This window comes from Mastigoproctus giganteus, chromosome 2, assembly GCF_048544385.1.
Source record: "Mastigoproctus giganteus isolate SK-2022 chromosome 2, ASM4854438v1, whole genome shotgun sequence".
In the NCBI taxonomy this organism is placed as follows: domain Eukaryota; kingdom Metazoa; phylum Arthropoda; class Arachnida; order Uropygi; family Thelyphonidae; genus Mastigoproctus; species Mastigoproctus giganteus.
In genome coordinates, this window is record NC_143576.1 from 106,996,560 (window position 1) to 107,015,433 (window position 18,874).

The 18,874-nt window shown below is 34.1% G+C and overlaps 1 protein-coding gene across 1 annotated transcript in view; it reads right to left on the reverse strand.

Annotated features, from left to right (window-relative positions):
• Window positions 1-2,106: 2,106 nt before the first annotated feature.
• LOC150089484 (EEIG family member 2) overlaps window positions 2,107-18,874 on the reverse strand; it is a 140,105-nt gene continuing 123,337 nt past the window's right edge. Inside the window, exon 8 of the mRNA XM_090368617.1 lies at window positions 2,107-2,326. Within this exon, the coding sequence (XP_090224743.1) occupies window positions 2,211-2,326 (116 nt within the window). The 3' untranslated portion in view covers window positions 2,107-2,210. The remainder of the gene's footprint in view (window positions 2,327-18,874) is intronic.

Consider the following 18,874-nt stretch of genomic DNA (forward strand, 5'->3'; position numbering starts at 1 on the left):
ACTTACATTTAAATTATTTTAATTTTATTGATTGCTGCCAAGGAAATTTAGTGATACTTCTGATATTAATGAAGAAATCTGTTTTGTAAAATGAGCGTCTATAATGACATTTTTATTTTAAAAATGTTATTACCATTATGAATGATATTAAATTAAATTAAATTCTTTTTAGGGGACAAAACCTTTTTACATGTATGTGTCTTTGCACACCAGAAAATATATTAAAAAAAAAAATTATACAGAAAGTAATATTTTATTTTCTATACATCTGCTATTCAAAACTGAACTCATTTTTGGTTAACTTAAAAAGAACTAAATCCCACCAAGTAACGAGCCTTTTTGCTTTATAATTGAATTATATATAACTTGAAAGAATTACCATCACTCAAGAAAATGTAAAAACATAAAAATAAAACATGCATGAGGAGAGTCTACATGATATAAAATTATTGTGCATTTATATCTACATAATTCTGTGCATAGTCAGCATTTAAAAATAAGGCTTAATTGAAATTTTACATATGATATAAAATAATCATTTCATTTTGAACTTTAAAGGAAAAGAACATACTGAGTGCAAATGAGTTGGACAACAAATTATTTCTTAACTAATTATACTTATGACTGGAAGTTAAAAAAAGAGACTGTTAAATAAAACTGTTAGGGAAAAATTAGCCCACGATGCTTTTTAATTATTCTCTATTTTATATAATAAGCCTAAAAGTGGAAGTTTTAATGCATTCACACCAAAATTCACTATAACACACAAACTTATTGATTATAACAGCCTTATACTACATATGTGGGAGGGGACTGATTTACAAATGAAGTATATTTATTTTTTAAGATAAATTACATCCAAAATGCAGATGATTTCATTCTAGTCTTCAAAGAAAACTATTAATAAAATAGTATTTTTTTATTTTTCTTGAAGAAAACAGCTTCAAGCTCAAACCTGTTCCACAGGAGCTTGAAAAGGTTATTGCAAGATCTGAAACAATAAAAGTAATAAAGAAAGTAAACAGAACATTTGAAATAATAATAAAAAAAACATTGACAAAAACATGTAATATTTCAAATGAAACGTTAAATATAATTACTTAATTTACAGTTACAATTCTTAATTTCATATCTTAATAGCAACATCAGATCTCAAATCTAATAAAGCATTAAAAAAAACAGTAAAAAAGAAAAAGCATTTTAATATCCTATACAATTATGAACATTTAGGCAATATTTAAAATACAAGACACTTAAAAATACAAACAAGCTTATTTCATTTATGGCATAATATACATAGTAAAAGACATTTAATTACATTCATGATAATTCGTTTTTTTAAATTTAAATATTTCTGTTTTAACCCACTACTCTAATCTTGTTCAAAATTTTCAAATTATATAAATAAGCTGTAGGAGGTCAAAATTTACTTTTTATTACATATAGCTGATATAACTTTCTTAATCTCATATGAAAGCACTAAAGGATCTTAAAGACAGTATGAGTATACTTTCTCCCATTAAAAATAATGCTCTGAAAAGAACCTAAAATTTGTAGAATAAACTGAAATTATATCTTATTTGTATTTATACATATTACAACTAGAGAGAGATCAAATCTGATTACTCAATTTCCATAAATATGTACCTATCTTTATTAGATAGACTGAAGATGCATTTAACAGATCTGCATTATTATTATTAACATACTGCATTAGTTTCAGCAGCAGCTGCCATTTTTCAATAACGAAATTATGGAAAAAAATAAATTAAAGTGATTCATTCAGTGATACTATGGAATATTTTACAAATCGACATATAATTTACTCCACTTCTGAGATTATTTTAATATAAACATTCTAGAATTGAAAATAGTATGTGGTGATGAGGTAAAGTGATATTCAGAAAAGTTGGAATGGTTAAGTATTTAAAAACATTTTTGAGGTTAAATAAGAAACTGGAGAGAGCCATACACAAACATACAATTTTGTATGGAACTGTACATATCAATAAAAAAAAAAAGAAAAGAAAAAAAAAGAAAAGAAAAAAAAAGAAAAGGGGAAAAAAAAAAAAAGAGCAGTGGGTTAATAATTCTACATTTGTTGGCATTTCCTTTGCTCAAGAACATCAATGATGACCTTACAAATATTTTGAATTCTACATAACATTACAAACAGTATGCACCAAGGTTGGATGCAATTTCTCCTTCTGCTATCTATTTCCAATAACAACTTCTTCATAGCTTCCTCCAGGTATAGAACTCTCTAGACTGTGACTTCCAAGAGCAGCTGTGCCATCTTTGTTGATAAACAGTGTCAAACTACCTGCTATAAATATATAATATACATATGAATAATGGAAAATAAGGAAAAATCGAAGAAAAAACCAAATGTAGCATTTCTAAAAATATAATATAATCATTACATCTCTAAAGAAGTTCTGCTTTAATTTAGTCTTATGATAAATATATACTATAAATCATCAATACTTTTCAAATGAAATGCAAAATTAAAAGGTCATATAGCAGATATCGCCAAACTGCAGCTCATGAGCTGCATGTAGCTCTTTGATGCTTGACCTGCGACTGCCAAAATTCATGTCTCAAAATAATATTTTTATTAATAGGAAAATTTTATATATATATATAAAAGATTTTAAAAAAAATCTTGTGTATAGCAACCAAATATCTAGTGGTTTTAATACCAGTTATAATTTTTCAAGCAATTCAAAGTTACTATCTTTTATTCACTCAAAAATAAATGGACATTTGTTTCAAATAATGAAAAAAAAAAAAAAAATTGTAAGGAAAAAAATTTCATGCACTATTTCAATAAAAGACAGTTTCACTTCCAAAATGTCTCTTAACCTTTTTTTAAAAGACCCTAAGATATGAAAAATTAATCATAATAATTCAACTCCAGTTATTGCAGTTTGTTTTTGCTCTATTTTCTCTGTCATTTTATAAAAGGTTATAATGTATTTTTTAACTTTATTCATTGATGAGAATATTAAATGTGATAGTATATTTATATTGAGGTAAACTTCTCTTATTATTTTACAAAAAGAGAATATTAAATGTAGTTAAAACAAAACTATTAACTGATTTTGAAATAGCTCAATCTGAGAAGTAAATTTTTACTGCCTACATGAATTTTATTTCCTAAAAGTCACCCAAAACTTCAAAAGCAACACTTTAACAGGTCACAAGGTTTTGCACTTCAAAAGCTTGTCTCACAAATGTTAAAAAAATTATCTTGTATGGCTCTCAAAGCCTTCAAATAATACCTTGTGCAATTCTCATAATTATTAAGTTTGTCCACTCCTGTCATAAAGTGTTGTAAACAAAGGCATGTGTATTTTATTGGCTGCAATAAAAGTATGTGATTTGAAACTAGTGCAAATATATATCAGTGAAACATTTAATGCAGCTGTTAGTAGTGTTCATGAAGTGATGGTTATTGGTGTGAAAAGCAACAATACGGGCAGGTAACACTTAAATTCAAGTATGTTTTAAAATGCACTATACCTTGCACTATTCAAAAAAAAATTAATAATAGGTTAACTCTTAAATAAGCAAAGACAACACTGAGGGGTGGGTCAGGAGAATGATGTGAATTTATTTCTGAGAATGGAGATAATCATCTACTATTAGGACTGGAAAAGACAAATTTTATTATGTGGTTTTAAGTTCTTCCATAAGAATCAACTTTTGACTATCAAAAAATTACAACACAATGTGCAAATTTAAAATGAGTAGCATTCAAAGTAGTGTACACAGAGCTATTTAGAAAATTTTCATGCAGATAAAAATATCTAGTTTGTTCCCTCCTAGTATAGAAATGTTTGCTATTTTCAAATAATAATAAGCATTTATTCTCACAATAAATATTAGTAATAGTGGCATGTGATGCAAGCATATGAGCTTATGTAGCAACAGAAAAAAGAAAAAAAAATTCACACAACCAGTTCCTCCTTGAATTTATTTAAACTATCAACTTCCACAATGACAGATGGAAGTTTGTTCCAGCAATTAACACCCACTGGCTAAAGGCAAATTGCCTTATACAAAGGGATAATCACCTCCTTTTCCCAGCTAGCAAAATTCCTGTATATCATTGACAAAACCCCATGACTTGCTCTTGCAGCCTGTCTGCATTGCTCAGAAAACTTCATATCTGACTGCATAATTACTCCCAGGTCTTTTTCATTTGCTACCACCCTAAGTGTAGTAGCACACAGATAGTATGTTCCCCTGGGTTACTTCTACCTATATGCAGTACTTTGCAATTGTCAATGTTAAATTTCAGTTGCTACTTCTCAGCCCATCTACCCAAATTTTCTAGATCCTGTTGCAGTAGCACACTGCCATTACTGTCATAAACAACCCTACCAACTTTTGTATCATCTGCAAACTTCGACACTTAGCCTGATATACCTTCATCCATCAATATTATTGATAAATATACAACAACAGTCCCAACACTGAACCCTGTGGAACTTCAATAATAACATTAGTCCACAAAGAGCAGCATCCATTGATTACCACCTTCTGTCTTTTCCCACTCAACCACCCTTTTATCCATTGTAGCAACTTATCCTTAATACCATTCTGCTCCAATTTGTACAGTAGTCTTCAAGCTTTCCTGAAATCCAAGTATATGATATAAATATTATTTTTTGCATCCAGTTTCTTTGTAACCACATCATAGTATCCAATCATATATTTAAAAATATATGCAGAACAAAAGTATAACAGAACCTTTATATACTGCTTAAAGGACATGCAAAGAAAATGATTAATGATCAGAGAGGAAATACTTTAATTCTGTATGAATAGAAATAATTTTTAGAACTTGGGATGTGTAAATAAACTTTGTGAAAAATATATATATACAGTGATTCATGCAAAACGTAGACACATAAATGCATATGTATTGTTATACATACAAACATAATAAATTAAAACAAATTAATTGTTCTCAGCAGAGGAGAGTAAAGTAGGGTTGAATAGGGATTCCATCCTGAAGGGGATAATCAGAAAACTGCTACAGCAGTTTGGAGGGTGTTAGCTGGAAAAATCTTCTAAGTATGATTAAATTCCATAATGAGCTTCTTAGGAGAATCCATGTGTCATTGAGAAGGACACAGGACAGCCTAGGGCCTGCAACAAGATTGCAGACATTTGGGAAGTGAAGATGATCAGTGTGGAGCCGAGAGAGGATGCATAGATTTTCTGCCAAGAGCAACTGTTTCCAAGTGGTACAACAAAGGTTTGCATAAATTATAGATCTCAAGATGGTGAAAGGGTGGCCATTAACACTGTTTAACCACCTTAAAATTCATAGGTACTTGATATCCATGAATTTTTTTGATGTTAGTGAGGAGAAACAGAGGACCAAATCGTCAATGCATACATGGAAATCGGAACAAGACATGATTGTATGTACCGAGCGGCAAGTTTGTTGTTATTTATTCCAATAATTTCCTATCTTAGTGCCCACAATGCTGACAAAGTTTTTGCCTTAGTGTTGGTGAAGTGCTGTTGGAAGGTCAGGTCTTCATCCTATGTAAGCCCTAAATCAGTGTGATGTGAGACCTTCTGGACACTAGTACCATTGGTGTATATGTCAATGTTATTGTTCTTCTTTAAGTTGGTGAAAGGTATTTGAGCTGACTTGGTCGAGTTTATGGATATGCCAATTTTATTCAGATAAAGTCAAATTCTATTAGGGAAGCAGCATAGGTATTGATAGTGCCAGATTTGTCACACTGTTTGGAAAAGAAGCAGAGTTTTATATCATCTGCATAAGTGCCAAAATCAGGATGCATAGAAAGAAAGGGATCCAAAGCAGCAGCAAAAAAAGGGCAGAACCTTGGGGGAATCCTCTGTAGATGATGTGGTTTGAATGGAAGGTCCTGTGTTCAACCATCAAATGCCTCTGTTTGAGAATGGAAACTAGGATTTTTAACAAACCTTCCTGTATTCTAAAATACCTTTCAAGTATTATCATCGAGGCATTGATTTAGACATTGTCAAAAGCAGCTTTGATGTCTAAAAAGATTACATCAATCTGTCCTTTGGCATTCAGTCATCTGGATCTGAAATAGGGTATCCTTTAGATTTGTCACAGTTGATCTCTTTGCAATCAGTGTATAAATATAGAGGTCTTTCCAGAAACAGTGCATAATCATAATTGGCAGCAGTCTTCTTGAGCAGTTTTAATAAATTGCAGCTTATAGAGATGGGATGAAAGTCCTTGTCTTTTGGACCCCCCCCCCCCTCAAAAAATGGATTTCAGTATCATACTTCACAGACTCACACTATTATACTGCACAGCACAGACTCAGCATGAGTATTAGTCAATGATGTAAGGAAGCAAGCTTATACAGTAACAGCAAAAAAAAAGGGGGGGAGGGAAGTTAATTCTACTTTAAATTTATTCAAACTATCCACTTCCACAATACCAGATGGTAGTGTTTTTCCAATAGTCAATTACCTTCTGGATAAGAGCAAATTTTCACTTTTGCACATTCTGCAACCATTCTATTTTCATTTAGATTTATGTTCCCTTATGTGTGAGTTTCTTGAGAAAGACTAAGGATGCCATCAGCATTTAGTTTACTTAGTGCATTTAAGGCTTTAAATACTTCACTCAGGTCATTTTGCAAGTGCCCTGTTTCCAGGCATGCAATTTACAGAATTGAAGACTTTCATGGTAAGAATATGCTTCTTTGTCCTTGGCTAATCTAGTTTTTTGCTCTTCTCTGCACCTGTTCCAAGAAATCCACATCCTTCTTAAAATGAGGCTTCCAGACCTGCATGCAGCCTAACCATTTCCTTTTACAAAGGGATAGTAGTAGTAGTAGTGGCACTTGATGCAAGAAAGCAAGTGTAGGAGCTTATGCAGCATCAGCCAAAAAAAAAAAAAAAAAATCACACCATACCCTCCAATTGCCTGTCCAGTTCCTCCTTAAATTTATTAAACCTATCAACTTCCACAACGACAGATGGAAGTTTGTTCCAGCAATTAACCACCCGCTGGCTAAAGGCAAATTTCCGCACATCTATTCTACATCTATCCTTTCTTAATTTGAACTTATGTCCCCGTAGGTTCGTATTCTGAACAAGTGGGAGGATCCCATCAGAATTCAGCGTGCTCAACCCATTCAAGGCCTTATACACCTCAATCAGATCACCGCGCAGGTGCCTAGTCTCCAGCCACTGCAATTTGCAGAACTTAAGCCTCTCTTGGTAAGAGGATCCCTTCATTCCCCTCACCAATCGTGTTGCTCTTCTCTGTACACGTTCAAGCAAATCTACATCCTTCCTAAAATGAGGCCTCCAGACCTGTACGCAGTACTCAAGGCGTGGCCTGACCATTGCCTTATACAGAGGGACAATCACCTCCTTTTCCCTGCTAGCAAAATTCCTATATATCATTGACAAAACCCCATGGCCTGCCCTAGCAGCCTGTCTACATTGCTCAGAAAACTTCATATCTGACTGCACAATTACTCCCAGGTCTTTTTCATTTTCTACCACCTTAAGTGTAGTACCACACAGTTGGTACGTTTCTCTGGGGTTACGTCTACCCATATGCAGTACTTTGCATTTGTCAAGGTTAAACTTCAGTTGCCACTTCTTAGCCCATCTGCCCAAATTATCTAGATCCTGTTGCAGTAGCACACTGCCATTACTGTCATTAACAACCCTGCCAACCTTCGTGTCATCTGCAAACTTCGACATTAAGCCTGATATACCTTCATCAATATCATTGATAAATATACAAAACAACAGTGGACCCAACACCGAACCCTGTGGGACTCCACTAATAACATTAGTCCACGAAGAGCAGCACCCATTGATTACCACCCTCTGTCTTCTCCCACTTAACCATCCTTTTATCCATTGTAGCAACTTACCCTTAATACCATTCTGCTCCAATTTGTACAGTAGTCTTCCACGCGCAACAGTGTCAAAAGCTTTCCTGAAATCCAAGTATATGATATCAAAATTATTTTTTGCATCCAGTTCCTTTGTGACCACATCATAATAACCAATCAAATTTGTCAGACAAGACTTTCCCTTAACAAACCCATGCTGTGTTTGAATTATTGCTGCAGTCTTGTCTAGATGATCCTGCAATGCATCTTTAACCAGTGACTCCATTATTTTACCCGGAACAGAAGTTAAACTAACTGGTCTGTAATTATTCGTGTCACCCTTCGAACCTCCTTTGTGAATTGGGGATACATTTGCACATCTCCAGTCCGTGGGAACCTCCCCTGAATCCAAGGATGCTCTCATAATTATGGCTAAGGGTTTGCTTAGTTGCTTTGCCGCCTCCTTTAATATAACTGGATAGATCCCATCCGCCCCAGGTGCCTTTCTTATGTTTAACTTCAACAATTTCTCCTCCACTTTGCTCTCAGTTATTACAAAATCATTAAGCACACTGCTACAATTTGATAACCTTCTTCCATTTTCAAACTGTAATGATTCCTCACGTGTGAATGTAGATGCAAAATACTCATTCAGTTTGTTTGCTATCTGAGCAGGATCATCAACAGTCGAACCATCGATGTCAAGTGGACCAATCATATTCAGCCCCTTCCTTTTAGAGTTTATATAAGTAAAGAAATCCTTGCTGTTTTTCTTAGCATCTTTTGCCAAAGATTTCTCGTAATCCGCCTTTGCCTGCCGAACCTCCTTTGTGACCTGATTACAGACTAGCTTATATCTGCTACAGGCTTCTGCGTCGCCTGATAATTTATATGCATCCCATGCATTTTTCTTCTCTGTCACGAGTCTCATTAGTTCATTTGATAACCATTTAGGCCTAAACCTTGAACAATATTTCTTCATCGGTATGAAAAGTCTAGTAGCTTCCACGATTAATTCCTTGAATGCTTCCCACTTAGAATTTACTGTTTGTAACATCGTCAGTCGATCCCACTGTACAGAATTTAAAAACTGTCTGAGACCACTGTACTCCCCTTTACGGAAGCAAAAACCTTTTCCTTTACCCCTGACGGTAGTTACCTCTTTGAGTAAATCCCACTTCAGCACACTGTGATCACTGCCACCTAGTGGTTCCTTTATCTGCAAATTCTTAATACACGAATGATCACTGCTGATAACCAGATCATTACTTTCTCTGGTTGCCTCTCGAACATGCTGCTGCAGAAAACAATCATCCAATAAATCCACAAAAGTCTGACTAGTGTGTGAGTGACCACACACTAGTGACTGTTAAACTATTGTGACCACACACTAGTGTGACTGTTAAACGATTAGTCTTTGTATCCCCCCAAGCTAGCAGTTTTCCGACCCACCTAACACTGCCTCGATAGCATCAGCAAATATTCTTGCACCCTTTCTATTTAAGTGTATCCCATCCCTGTAGAAGCAATCTCTCCTGTTAACAAGTACAGTCCAGGCTGAAAAAAATTCTACCCCTTGAGCCTTGCACAATCTTTCCAGGGCCGAATTGATCGACAAGGCTCTCATCATATACTCCCTCCTATCGTGTCTGGGCAGAATTGCAAACACTTTCAAATTCAACCCTAATTCTCGGCTTTTTTTCAACAGTGACCTGTACTTGTTGAGTAATTCTGCCGGTCTCCTACTCTTAATATCATTAGTGCCAACGTGTACAACTATATCACCTTTTGTGCCCTTGAAAGATGATATCCGCTCTACAACGTCATCAACCTTGGCCCCTGGCAGACATACCCTGGTCCTGTTCCACCTATCCTTTTTACAGGATAATCACCTCATGATCTGTCCTGGCAGTCTGTCTACACTGTTCAAGAAACTTCCTGTTGGACTGTATAGTTGCTTTCATTCTTCACCACCTTGAGTCTTGTACTACTTAACTGGTATATTATTGTGGGATCAGTGGTGTGACAAATGGGTGTGTCTGCCCCAGGTGCCATCATTTGAAAATATGAGAAGGAAAGTATTAACTTTAACAAAATAATTTCAACCTTTTTTAAAAATTTATCTTTCTCTACTTAAATTTACAGTTGTTACTTGAAATTTCTATTTCACACAATTTAATTAACGACAAGATACTTTGATTTTTTGACTGACTGACTGCGGCTGTATTATTTGGGTTTAAATTTTTGGTATGTTATTAAGGAACATAAAACTGGGGATCAAAACAATATTCAGCCTTTACAAACAAGTTTAGTCTTACAAGTCATTAAATTAGCACCACATTTTTGGTGAGTGGATTTATACAAAGTATACAGGCGAGCCTTTGTATTTTCTAAAAACTCATTTTTCATTTCTACTTATCTTACATTTTACAGATTTTTCCATTTTTTTAATGAACTTTACATAGGTCCCTACATGTAAGTACAAAATGAAGAGAAATCGACTCAGCAGATATCAACAGAAAAAAGCAAAGAAAGCAAGAGAAGAAGTTATTCAAACAATGTCTGGATTATTGTTGAAGCATGTTACACCTTCAACATCTAGTGCAATCAATATTCAGCATGATAAATCAAAAGTGCAAGTACAAGAGTCATCTTCTCAAGAGGATGCAACAGAGAAAGTTATTCATCAACTAGTGGAGAAGAATCCAGTGAAAATACAAGAGCAGAGAGAAGATGCTGAAAAGGAAGAGGAAATCAAAGTATTACGTCACTTTTTGGCCTATCCAGGCGGGAACCAGATAACTTGAGGATTTATTTTATTAAAAAAAAAGCAGTGAATATTTTGAAAATAAGGACGGACCTTTTGATACTGTTGAAAGAGCAGGAGAAAAAATTAAAGGGAAATGTCGACAGCTAACTACTTCCTGGTTTTATAAGACACTGCCAAATGGGAAAGCATTTTAAGAATATGAATGGTTTATTCACCATCATCAGGAAATTCATTTTGTTTTTGCAGCAAACTATTTTTATTGGAGAATAAAGAAATTGAAACATTCAACTTTATCATGGGATTTAAAACTTGGTAGAAATTGAACCCAAAAGGTTTCTGACCATGAAAATAGTGAACAAAATCTCTCATGCTTGGAGAAGTGGAAAACCTGGAGTTCAGTTTCAACAAACTATTGACCACATTCATCAGATAGTACTGGATAAAGAAAGAAAGAAAGGGAGGGAGGGATTGAGGGAGAGATGTTTTACATTGGCTTTTAAATGTAATTTTATTTCTGGCTCATCAGAATCTTCCTTTTTGTGGACATGATGAATCCATATTTTCTACAAATAAAGGAAATTTTAGAGAAATGGTAGATTTACTATCAAATTATGATCATGTTTTGAAAGAACAAATTTTAAGAATTTAACGTCCATCTAATAGGAAAGAACCTTCATATTTATCACCAGTGATTCGAAATGAGTTTATTAACTTTTTAGGAAATTATGCGAGAGAAAAAAAAAAAATACTGGGTGATAATATAAAACAAGCAAAATATTTGGAATTCTATTTGACAGTATACCAGACATATCCCACACTGGCTAAATGTGTGAAGTAAATAGATATGTTCAACTTTGTAGGTGACAAGGTTGAAGTGAAGGAGCTATTTTTAGGCTTCTTCCCCATTGTTGGAAAGATCACTACCAAACTCAAAGAAATTTTGAAAATTTAGAAAAAGATGGACTGGATATAAATCTGTGCCGTGGTCAAGGCTACAACAGTGCGGCAACCATGGCAGGAATTCATGGTGGGGCTCAATCTAAAATTAAGGAAATTAATCCCAAAGCATTGTTTATGCCCTGTGCAAACCACTCGTTAAATTTATGTGGAGTGCATTTACAAGCATTTCGTCACGCAAGACCTTCTTTGGAACTCTGGAAAACCTTTATTCTTTCTTTTCAGTTTAGAAAAGAAAGAATAAAGTTTCAAAAAAACACAGAATAACAGTGAAAACACTTGCCCAGACAAGGTGGAGTGCACATTATGAATCTGTAAATATGGTAAAAATGAATTTTGAAAAAATAAATTCCGCTCTACAAACATTGTGTGAACCTCAAGAGAATATAGATATCAGAGGGACCGCTGAAATTTTATTATCATCCATGTATGATTTTTCTTTTCTAAGTTTTCTTTCTTTCTGGCACGAAATTCTACAAGAATTCTAACCGTACTTAAAAAAAATTTACAAACAGGTGGAATAAGCCTGGAAAAATGTGTTATAAAGTTACAGACCTTAAAATTATTTATTAATGAAGAAAGAAATAAAATTATAGAAAGGGCTCTTCAATTTGCAAATACAACTTGTGAGGAAATGGGCATTTCAATAGGAAGAATAAGGATTAAAAAAAAAAAAAAAAAACCAAATGCAAGAAGAAATGGTGAAGGATGCTGGACTGTCACCCGAAGAAGAAATGAAAATAGCGATGTATAAATGCCTGGATAGGTTCTGTTGAGAATTGGAGGTTCGTTCGAAAGCGATGGAAGCAATTCTTTCCATGTTTGCCATTAATTATTCAACCATATAATTTGGTTGTTGCAAAGAAAGAAAAATATGAAATACATATTTCAAAGCTGAACAAAATTTTCAATGAATTTCATTATGTATCACAAAATTGGCTGACTAAGATGTCACATCACTTACAAGCTGCAAAAATAACTGTTGAGGAAGCAAAAGAGTAGACAGCTTTGCAGTGGTAGAGTTTATTATAAAGTGGGACTTTTTGGATCTCTACCAAATTAATACACAGCTATTTCTGAATTAACAGAATATTTATAAGGTGGCATCGTTTTAAGTTGTATCTCATATTGTGAATACCTTCACAATGAGTTGCCATGATATTGCACTACTTCAAATAAGTAACGCTTCACCTGAAGAGGCTTTAGCCCTAAACGCATCTTAGTCTAAATACATCATACACCATCAGGCATCTTTCATATTGTGGAGTTATACTTCATAACTGTTTTGCCATCATTGCATCACCTGGGTACCTACCCACCCACCGAAGAAGGGCCAAATAACCCTGAAACAGCACCAGGGGGAGCCTGATGATGTCTGGAGTTTCCAAGAATAGGTAACAACAGCCTTCTCCACTGGGGAAGCGTTGCCTATTCGAGGAGCTTATGAGTTTTTGAGTGGTGCGAGTTGAAGGAGTTACTGCTCCTTTCATTCTTCTACACCGTTTCTTTTCCTCTTCCATTCCTTATTACTTTCCCTCTACCTTTTTGCTTTTCTAAGTCTAATAGGGACTAGTGGATAGTTGAGTTATTATCACATATATAAAATAGCCCTGAAATGGTGCCGTCTGGGTGGTGGTATCCATCTGAGAATAAGTAACATTAGTGTTTTCCCTAACACTGAGAATAAGTAACATTAGTGTTTAACATTAGTGAAGCGTTACTTATTTGAAGTAGTGCAATATAATGGCAACTCGTGAAGGTATTCACAATATGAGATACAACTTAAAACGATGCCGCCTTATAAATATTCTGTTAATTCAGAAATGGCTGAGTATAACATTATGTGTATCTATAGCTTCTTGTGAAAGAAACTTTTCCAAATTAATATTAATTAAAAATTACTTCCACTCACCAATGGGTCAGACTAGATTATCAAATCTAGCTATATTATCTATTAAAAATGAATATGCCAGTAAAATTAATTTTGATGAGGTTATCAATAAATTTGCAGAAATGAAAACATGAAAATGGAAACTATAAATCTCTTCTGTTATGAATTTTCACATTTTGTATCTCTTTTTATTTTATTAAATACAGTGGAGCCCTGCTTTACGACATTAATCTGTTCAGAGACACTATCACTGTATCGTGAAAATATCGTAATGTGAACCCAATAGCACATTATTTTTTTCCAAGTCCACACTCACAAGCAATTAAATTGATACACCAACCGTGTTGTATTAAAATAATTTAATACTGCAAAATAAATGTACATAACATAGATATTTATAATTAAAACAATTAAAACCATTTACAATAAAATAATACAAATAAAATAAAAGCGATAAAAGTATTATAAAACGTTAAAATAAAATAAGTTAAAATACTTTAAAAGACTTAAAATACGGTATCCAGTATTTTAAGTCTTTTAAACTATTTTAACTTATTTTAATGTTTTATAATACTTTTTATCGCTCTTATTTTATTTGTATTATTTTATTGTAAATAGTTTTAATTGTTTTAATTATAAATATCTATGTTATGTACATTTATTTTGCAGTATTAAATTATTATTTTAATACAACATGGTTGGTGTATCAATTTAATTGCTTGTGAATATGAATTCTCCCAACCTCATAAGCCTATTTGAAGATATTTTATGCAAGTCGGTTCCAAGACCTCGAAAGTCAAAATTTTTGCTACATAACTAAGCTATTTATCTCTCTAGATGGTGATTTTTATAATGGAAATTGTACATATTGATTAAAACTAATATACTGATTAAAGCACAACATAAAAAAAAATCACTTCAACTAAAGGATGCAAAAACAAATCAAGTGGCCATCACGTTTATAAAGACTGCTATTGGCCGAGAGGAAGGACCACGTGGTGTGGTCTGATCTGGTCAGAGACAATCATAAGCCCATCCCATCCCATTCTAAAGTGAAATAAGTAGGTGCCAATTAACATGATCACTAGTTAGTGGAATCAGCCACTTTAATATAAAAAAACCAATTCAAATCAATAAAATGCACTACACTTTTATCATTATATGTTTGGTTATAAGAATTAATTTTGAAAACCCTTTCCGATATTTTTCTAAAGCACATTTTTGGATGTCACTACATAAAACAATAAAAACAATTTGCCGTTTCCGGTTTATTGGGCGCTTTTCTGTTAATGCAATCTATTATAAACTCAATCTTATTGCATTTGCAATAATACCGATAGCTAGAATTCTGTGGGTTTTTATGTTATTATGGTGAAATATGTTTCCCCTTCCATCAAATTTTCAATTATATAAAATATATAAATTTTCTTAATCTTGTCTTCATTCCTATTTTTTAAGCTTTGTAAACTTGTTACTCCGTATCTCACTTGTGCATATGATAGCATTAAAAATAGGTGTACCAGTCCAAGAAATCTTCTTGGACTGGTATACCTATTTTTGCTCTACTGCACTCCGTTTTTGTCAAGAGAATGAGTTACCAGCCAAGGCTCTTCTTCTCTTGGACAATGACGCCGGCTATCCTGCAAACCTTGCTGAAGTCACAACATCTCTGGATGTCAATATTGTTTATATGCCACCAAATGCCACTTCAGTTTTGCAACCAATTAACCAAGGGGTAATAGCAACATTTGAAGCCTATTACCTCTGCCAAACCTTCATGGAAATGGTGACAGCTTTGGACAGGTCAGACAACACTATAAAGGATTATTGGCACTCATTTGACATTTTGAATAGCATTTAATGCAGCATGGGAGGAAGTGTCAGTGAACTGTTTGTATGGAGTGTGGCACAAACTTATTCCAGAATTTATGTACACTTCACAGGATTACAGACAGTGGAGAACACTGTTGAAGATGTAACAGAGCTGTTGGATAGCCATGGCCAGCAGCTTTCTAATGGAAAGACCTGGAAGAATTGGCTGAAGAACTAAGCCAACACAAGGAGGAGAAAGAAAAAGATGAAGGGCCTCCTCTAAAAATCTAGAACAAATACAAGTGATTTACAGCCCATCCTTTCAGCCGTGGAGACCCTAACTGATGAGCCCTGTGAGACTGACCACAACTGGGAGCAAAGTGCAAAAGTGAAAAGGGCATAACTGTATCCACTGGCCCTTATTCTGAGATTCTCAAAGAAAGAAAAAAAGAGGAAATCGACATTAACCTGCATGCCTTCTTCAAAAAAAAAAAAGATCTTCAACCAGGATCTTCCCTTCAAAGAAGTAAAATCTTTGCATTATGCCACTGTTAAAAAAGCTCAATGCAGGGGTCTTACAGTAGTGCTTAGAAAAACTGTCTGTTCTTCGAACATATCAAAGTAATTGTACAAAATTAAATTTTTTCATTTTAGTTATTTTATACTGTATTACATTTAATTTTATATTCATAAAAATGAAGTTTTTACATTCACAGCATTCATTTCAGAGCTTTAAATATAATAATACATTACTTATGTCAATTTTGAGGGGGATGGGCCTGGAACATAACTCATTGACTTAAATTATATACTAAGGTTCATTTTACACAGATTTTTTTGGTGACATCTGCCACAAACCTAGTGCTACCTGCACTGTAAATGTGTTTTCTTTATTGAAGATTTAAGGATTCCATACAGAAATTCCTTAGTGATATATCTGTAGTAGGAAATTATTTTGATGTGATGTGTTGGAAGGGCTAGATATACATACCACTCCACCAGTATAAAGTGACAAGAAAACTGTGGTGGTGGTAGTTGGGAAGGGTGAATTAACTATTTAATAGAAAAGTTTTTGAACAATATAGATATTACTAAAACGTATGACAAAGTGTCAAATACTCTCATTTGTACAAAAGGAAATGAGCTAGACATTTTTGGTTTATAGGAAATACTGCTAATAGCACATATTTTATCTGATAGCATGGGAATATGTGAATGTTAAATCCCTAGTGAGTTCAAGGTTCTTGGTAAAGGGATGAAATTAAGTGAACCTCTAAATAAAGCATTAACTAACTCCAACAAGGAAACAATGTCTACAATCAGTATTGTATGTATTTACAGTTTTGCAGAAATGAAAGTTCAGCATGAATGTGATTATAACAGCACAGTATTTATTGATTTGATGCAAACAAGTACAGTAGACTTTCAGATTGATGGCACTTTCGGGGATTCAAGGTGCCGTTATTTTGATTTTTTCTTTTATCTAGAAAGTTTTATTTTTAATGCATTTAATGCAAAAATAATGAGGCTAAACAAGAAATAGAGAGATTAGAATGCAATTTTATTAACTGCACATAAAAAAGCATAAATATGTTGGCGATCCAATCTTATATTCTGCCATTAATACACTCCTGCTTACGCCCTGTTCTGTTCTATTTTATTTATTGTATTAATTTAGTCTGTGCATGTAGCACAGTGGTATCGTCACACTGTCCTCCCCACACTGGGTGGAAAAGGCCCAAATTCGGAATCCCGTCGATGACACGAGAAACTTTTATGGGCCTTTCACTCCATGGCTGAGTTAGTCAGTCACAGGCGTAGATAGCAAGGTCCCCCCCCGAGAAACTGGGGTATTTTTCCCAGCAAAACAGGAAAATCGATCAGAGAATACAGGTAATTTACAGACACAATACACATGGGTATATGAATTAACTTTCCAAGTGACACTAATGTAATAGTTCAGATTATATTAAGTTTGTCACTAAGCTTTAATGTTGTTCTTCTTTTCTTCTCTGTATGAGATTTATCAACTTTAGGAGCCATAGTGAGGGCTTTTTAATTTAAAATAAATGAAAAACAGCAGTATAATCAGTGATATCAGTACAGAATTCACTTTCAAATAAAGTAATCATGTGACTTGCCATTTTCTTTTTTTCACCAATTCAAAACATCTGCACTATATGTAAACATCTGAAGTCAATGTGCCTTTAGCTCGAATGTTCTGTTGTTTCGACAGTCCACTGTATTAATGAGTAGTCAGTGCAAAACTTAAACCCTCTAAGGGTGGTGAATCACTGGCATTTCAGCACCAATGGTCTGAGCCATTTACATGACCACAAGCAAAAGTACGATAAACCACAGTTGTAGGACTTATGGGGTATATTTTAAATGCAAGTTTGTCTCTTTGAAAATGCTATTAGATGTGTGTGATTCATGGTACTGCAAGAAATACGTTATAACTATGTAATTTATATGAGGCATGGGTTCAAAAGTTTAGTATTAACCCAGTAGTTATGATAGAAGGTTGAAATGAACACCATGTATTACACTTTTTCAACATAGTCGCAAGAAAAAAATTTACACATTTTTGCCACCTCTCAATACACTTCCGCAGGCCAGTTTTGTAGAATACCTCTGACTGTCCTTCAAACATGACTCAGCAGCAGTCTTTTCCACTTAAAATGGAATTCAGGGCAGGACAGAGAGGAAGAATCTGAAGATGCACAGTCGGGAAAATAAGCAAGATGTGGCAATATTTCAAACCCACAATCATGGGCACACTTCACGTTAGCATGTGAGGAATATGCAGGGGCATTATCACGGAGCAGGTGCACAGCTTTATGAGGAGGTTGGAATAATACTTTGCCATCACAGTACAGCCCGTTTGAAAGCAATCTGTTAGTATTACACCATGCTGATCCAAAAAATCGGACAGCACCACCTTGCCAGCACTTGGTTGTATCTTTGTCTTTTTTGAGCGGTAGTGATTCTGCAAGCTCCCACTGTTTTGACATTTGTTTAGCTTTGGGATCATAGTGATGGTTCTAAGTTTCATCCTTGATGACTAGCCATGAAAAAACTTCTCTTGTGTTTCCTGGTGTATCGACAATATTTCATGTGCACATTGTCCCATTTTCTTCTTCTGATAAGCAATCAGAGGTCTGGGAACCCATCTAGCAGACACTTTACTCATATGCAACTGTTGATGGATGATGTTCTCCTGTGGAGAACATTATCCACCAATAGTCCTGGAAGATCGCTAATACAGTGATCTACCAGGATTAAATGCCTAAATTTTTGTAACACACTCTTCTGTTACAGCAGTTGCTAAGTGTTCTGGGATTAAAATTGAAATTTTCTATGACAACTATTTCTGGATGAATACAAATATTTTTTGCCCCCCCCCCTCCATTTGTGTGTGGCTTGAGAAAGAGTAAAGATGCATGAGCTTTTGGTTTTGTTTTTTTTTTTAATTTGATTTTTCAATTCGGTTACTATGCAGATATCTAGATTATTAGCAAGAATGTCCTTTTGTTTCCCAATCAACCTTCATCCTTTCCA